The 5,294-nt window shown below is 44.1% G+C and overlaps 2 protein-coding genes across 4 annotated transcripts in view; both read left to right on the top strand.

Moving 5' to 3' along the window:
- LOC109859165 overlaps positions 1-2,071 on the top strand; it is a 3,429-nt gene extending 1,358 nt beyond the window's left edge. Inside the window, exons 2-4 of the mRNA XM_020437153.1 lie at positions 253-486; positions 612-1,018; positions 1,476-2,071. Of these exons, the coding sequence (XP_020292742.1) occupies positions 253-486; positions 612-1,018; positions 1,476-2,071 (1,237 nt within the window). The remainder of the gene's footprint in view (positions 1-252; positions 487-611; positions 1,019-1,475) is intronic.
- LOC109859150 (ras-specific guanine nucleotide-releasing factor RalGPS1-like) lies at positions 1,964-3,912 on the top strand. Of its 3 annotated transcripts, none has more exons than XM_020437115.1 (3): positions 1,964-2,067; positions 2,242-2,837; positions 2,940-3,912. In XM_020437115.1, exons 2-3 carry the CDS (start codon positions 2,452-2,454, stop codon positions 3,613-3,615), a joined length of 1,062 nt encoding a protein of 353 aa, XP_020292704.1. In that variant the 5' UTR covers positions 1,964-2,067; positions 2,242-2,451; the 3' UTR covers positions 3,616-3,912. The 3 variants fall into 3 exon arrangements, with proteins under 3 accessions (XP_020292704.1, XP_020292703.1, XP_020292702.1); XM_020437114.1 differs by having other exon boundaries at positions 2,239-2,837; XM_020437113.1 differs by having other exon boundaries at positions 2,199-2,837.
- Positions 3,913-5,294: the final 1,382 nt, after the last annotated feature.

Raw genomic sequence — 5,294 nt, 5'->3', positions numbered from 1 at the left:
TATAAGAAATATTTGTTTTTTCTTAAAGCTAAAGGATGTGACTATCATATAATGTACCTAATATTGCATAATATTGCGTACATTTTTTTTTTTTTTACAATCTATTTTAGATGTTACTTTGTGCCCCGGTCTCCCCTATAGACCAAAAAAAAATACATGACGTTGATTTCTTTCTGGAGAAAAAAATGTGGAAACGCGCGTCTCATTTACGAAGACTTTACGTGAATTCTTTTTCTGATTTGAGTTTTTTAGATTTACCGACGGTCGCGCTAATTATTACGAACTCGGCGGCCCGCGTCGTAAGATCTTCTGGAGAATATGGTGCGAACAAGTGCGGGGATTGCTGGCCCGCCGAATGGACGGTGGTAGCTCGTTGTCCGAAACGACGGCCGCGAGTTCGTCGAGCAGCAGCACGTTGTATTTGTTGTCGTCGGAAATCGAGATTTATCGCAATCGCGACGCGAGACGCGGGAAACCGATACTCAGGTGCGCCCTCCCCTCCTTCCCCGCGATCGAGAATCGAACGCTTACTTACGTTTCATAAAAACATAAAATTTGATGCGCGCGCTCGACCGCGCGTGCGTGTCGCTTGCAAAATAAAATTCACGCAGAATATGGAAACACTACGGAGGCGCCGGCGATTACGTCGCTCCTCCTTCGTGGACCGAGAAGGATCTGTATCTCGGTCCGACTTACAACGAGTTGATGGACGGCCGTTACACGCCGGTCCCGGTGAGATTCGCCGGGGGAAGTTTGCAGGACGTCAGGTACGAGCTGGATGATCGCACGCCGTCTTACATCGCGCGCAAGAAATCCTCCTGTCGCAGCTGGCCGTGCCGGAAGTACGACGGCCGGCCGGAATTGCAACGCACCGGCGGACTCTGCGACGTGCTCTACAGAAGACACCTCAACGCGCATCGACGGGACTACACGGCGAGCTACAGAAGTTCGCCCTGCAACATTTGTCAGCTAGACGAGACCGTTGGCGTTAATCTCAGAAAGCACAGCCGATGTCGCGGTTAGAAAGAGAATTGGATTTTTGAAAATTAATTAAAATTTATTTGTTTTTGATTTTTTTTTAATTTAAAAACAAAATTAAATTAAACAAATTACTAGTATAACAAAGTCAAAATTAATAAAAACGCAGCTCGTAATATCTAAATAAATATGTCACAATATTAAAATCAATATACAACAGGCCAAATTCACGAGCAAATCTGAAGATATTCTTTATTAATAATATATAACAATATGTCAAAAAATCTTAACAATAAACGTTTTGACATATTGTTATATATTATTAATAAAGAATATCTTCAGATTTGCTCGTGAATTTGGCCTGTTGTATATTGATTTTAATACTGTGACATATTTATTAAAATTAAATTATTTGCGAAGTAATCTTGTTGGAATTTTCAATTGTGAACAAATTGCCAAGTCGATCGAACATGCGAGTTTCTCACTGCGACTTCCAGAGCATAAGAATACGTTCTCCGAAGAGGAGTTTGTAGAGCACGTGGAGAGGAAGTACGGAAATCGCCAGGGATCAAAAGCGTCGCCGACGTCGAAGATATCGCGTTTCGGTCTGGGCGTGCCGGAGAAGTGCGACTCCGAGTTGATTCTGGGCCCGTATCCCAAGGATTCGAGCTACGGCGCTTCCGAGTTCGCGCACCGCTTCCTCGATCCCCGCGAGTTGCTCGAGAGCGGAGTGACCGTTTGGGAAAATCGTCGCAGGTCCTCGACGAGTCGTCGTAGGCATCTGCGCAGATACGCGCTCACCTCGGCGGCGCATTTTCTTCACGCGCTCGGACCGTGGTCGGTCCAGCCCGGCGAACGCGAGTCCGTGCAGACGCTGCGATCGCCGAGCGCGGTGAACATTCGCCGACAACCAGCGGACGCGGAGCTGAAGCTTCCGGTGTCGCGCCGTCAGCTGACGGCCAGCGTTTCCTGCGCGGCTCTGACTTCCGCCGGTTCCAGCATCGTCGGCACCGTCACGAGAGGACGGGTGATACTTTTCTGGACGCCGGAATATTGGTACAGGCCCCAGGCAGCCGCGGTTGCTTACAGGTGATGCGAAGAATCGTCTTTCAAATTATCCACGTGTGTGTGTGTGTGTGTGTGTGTGTGTGTAGTTAGTATATTTTAATTCTAAAATTTAAACAATGTCTGAAATTACTTTTAAATTATCGAACACACAGAGAACTGAGACACCACTTGGCGTCTCTGCGGGATTTTCAGCAGAAGGAGAAGCAGTCGAAGAGGAAATTCTTCTGCAGACGGAAGACGCGGATCTCCGTTGAGAGCGGCAACTCGGAAACCGCGGTAACCGAAAAGTCCAGCAGTTTCTTGGAACGCGTGCTGTTCATAAACGGTCCTCGCAAACGGGACAAGAAGACGTTCGAGAACGTGGACGTCGATCGGGGAACAGCGCAGTTGCGACGACTGCTGAGAATGAATCTTCGCATCACCGTCTGGGACTTGAACAGCGGCACACTGGCCACGCAGCTGACGATGATCGATCGCGATCTCTTCGTTCGCATCCCCGCGACCGAAATCGAGGTGGTGATTCATCAGAAGTCGTCGCGGAACGCGCCGAATCTCGGCGCGTGGATCGCCTTCAGCCACCGGATCGCCTGTCTGACCGCCAGCGAGATCCTCGCGATCAAACAGCTCGACATGAGAACCCGGATCATGGCGAGGTTCATCAACACAGCCGAGAAGTGCTTCGAGCTCGGCAACTTCCAATCGTGCAGATCCATCCTGGCCGGTCTGCAGTCTCCGCCGATTTACAGGCTTCGCAGAAGCTGGGCCTATCTGCGAACACATCACGCCACCAGGTATATCTTCTATTCGCATCGATTACGTACGATAATTTAAGGAGATAATTTTATTTCTTTTTTTTTTCTCTCTCTTTTTTTTGCGTTAAAACGCTATTTTAGATACGAAGCGATGGAAAAATTATGCAAAATCTACAAGAATCCACGTTGCCCGAAGTATCAAAAAGCCTGGGCCGCAGTGAAATGCGATCCACCTTGCATGCCGTACGTCGGTCACTTCTTAATCCAAGTTCTGGGACTGAGTGACTTGTGGAACGTTCGATCGAACTGCATTTGCAATCTAAGGAGAGATTCGTTCGCAAATATTACTGAAATTTCCGACTCCGCACTTGTTCGCGGCAATTTCGACGATCTTTGCTCGGAAGACAAGTCCAAATCAATCGAACCGAAACAGTCTAGTGTGGCTGGACGTATCGTCGCAGCAGCGTTGGCTAGACTAAAATTTACGACGCGTCGGAACGTTGTGCCTGACAACAAAAGCGACGCTTGGACGTGCAGACAGCGATATTTGGCGCGCAAGTTCTTCCGTCGCTGGGACGTGATCGTGTTGAGATCGAGGATGCGCGCGGAGAACGACGAGAGATTGAAGAACGTGGACTCGAGGAGAAAACACGTTCTCGACGTAGCGACCTGGTTGACGGAATGTCAGAGATGCGCGCAAAATTACAGGTTTCCCTTGAACTCGTTTGCATGCGAATTTCTGTTAAAAGCGCGTTACAGAGAGGACCGCGAGAATTTTTTCATCAGCCTCAAGCTGGAACCGCCGAAGACAAGGTGAAAACGAAACGCGATCAGAGCCATGTAATTAAACTCTAATTTTAATTGACTCTTGTCACACTGGAAACGATGTGCGACTCGGCTCGGGCACAAGAAAAACACCAAAAACTAGAAGAACAATTATATATTTGCAAGACTACAAAACAGACTAAGATTAGAATAATTAACGAACATTGCCACTCGTTTATATAATTACGAAGATTTTCTAAGACTATACAGTATTATTTGCATTGCAATTTATTCGAAAGCGTTTTTGTCTGGAGAACTTTCTCTTGCCAATCTTATTACATTGTCTTTATATAATTATTATTGCTACAACACTTTTTAATAAAAATACGTCTTTGAATGTTAAATCCACGCAGTTTTGAAATTTTCTGCAGAACTTTTAGAATTTTTACAACCTTACGGTTATATTAGATTTTACTTAATTCTATTATTTTAACATGAATAATAGAACTATAACATAATTGATTCTTCTAAGAATTTTATAAGATTCCTGTATTAATCACGCAGTACTTTATGTAATATGTGTAACATGTATGTGTGAGCGCGTGCGTTTGGGTGCAATATTTTTTAACTATACCAGAAACAGTAACCCTAATAGGAAACCATTTACAAAATTATGTGACGAAATCTTGCACTAAATATATATATACAGGGTGTCCCAGAATTGCCGTACAATCTCTCGTAGGCAGGTAGAAGGAGTAAAACTGAGTCAAAAAGTCCTGAACCATTTTTTTCTATTATTTATAATAAAGGAGTAATTATTGAATAAATCAGGCCAATCAGCGCAGACCTTTAGCCAGATCTGCACGTCAGTGAGCGCTCACACACACCAGGCGCGCGGCTCTCTGACGTGCGCGTGGCTAAAGGTTTGTGCTGATTGGCCTGATTTATTCAATAATTACTCCTTTATTATAAATAATAGAAAAAAATGGTTCAGGACTTTTCGACTCAGTTTTACTCCTTCTATCTGCCTACGAGAGATTGTACGGCAATTCTGGAACACCCTGTATATATATAGATATCCAGCAAACATCACGTGTCAGCACGCCGTGAAAAGCATGCCATGTGAACAATATGTTGGTACAGTGCTGTTCAGTGATGACACGCGTTGTATGCTAACAAAATGATATCATGGCGTGCTGCGGCAAGCATTGCAGGAGGACCGACAGATGTCGCTACTTTTAATTTGGTGATTCTCCGGCAGCACAATCTATTCTTTCCCTCTGCTTGTCTTTCCCCCTTGTCTAGAAGTGCATCAGCTTCAGCATTGAGACCTTGTTTATGCGAGCAATAACCGTTAACTTATTATCATACACATTCGGCAATTTTGTAAACAAAAACATTGAAATCGTATAGTTTATTGGTTTTGATATAAGATAACGGTTATTGCCCGCACAAACAAGGCTATACTGTGTTGTGAAAGAGATGCATTTTGAAATTTCTGCTCGGCAAGTTGGATATATAATTATATTGGATATATAAAGTAAGTATACACACACACACATTTATAATTGTATATATTTGGCTTATATACACATTTTAACATAAATGTGTACATGTATGAATATGTGCAAATTTTTATTTTCAATAAGTTAGTGATATTTCTACATATAACCTCTTCAAAATCTTTTAGTTGGTATACATCAGGTTTATCGTCGAACAAAAGACGAGGCT

Source organism: Pseudomyrmex gracilis, unplaced genomic scaffold (assembly GCF_002006095.1).
Source record: "Pseudomyrmex gracilis isolate BER0280 unplaced genomic scaffold, ASM200609v1 scaffold_243, whole genome shotgun sequence".
NCBI classification, from domain to species: Eukaryota; Metazoa; Arthropoda; class Insecta; order Hymenoptera; family Formicidae; genus Pseudomyrmex; species Pseudomyrmex gracilis.
This window is presented reverse-complemented; position numbering and strand designations above follow the sequence as displayed.

Coding starts and splice junctions, on each gene's coding strand:
- LOC109859150 (XM_020437115.1), top strand. CDS start 2,452: ATGAATCTTCGCATCACCGTCTGGGACTTGAACAGCGGCACACTGGCC. Junction 2,838..2,939: donor CGAACACATCACGCCACCAG/GTATATCTTCTA, acceptor ACGCTATTTTAG/ATACGAAGCGATGGAAAAAT.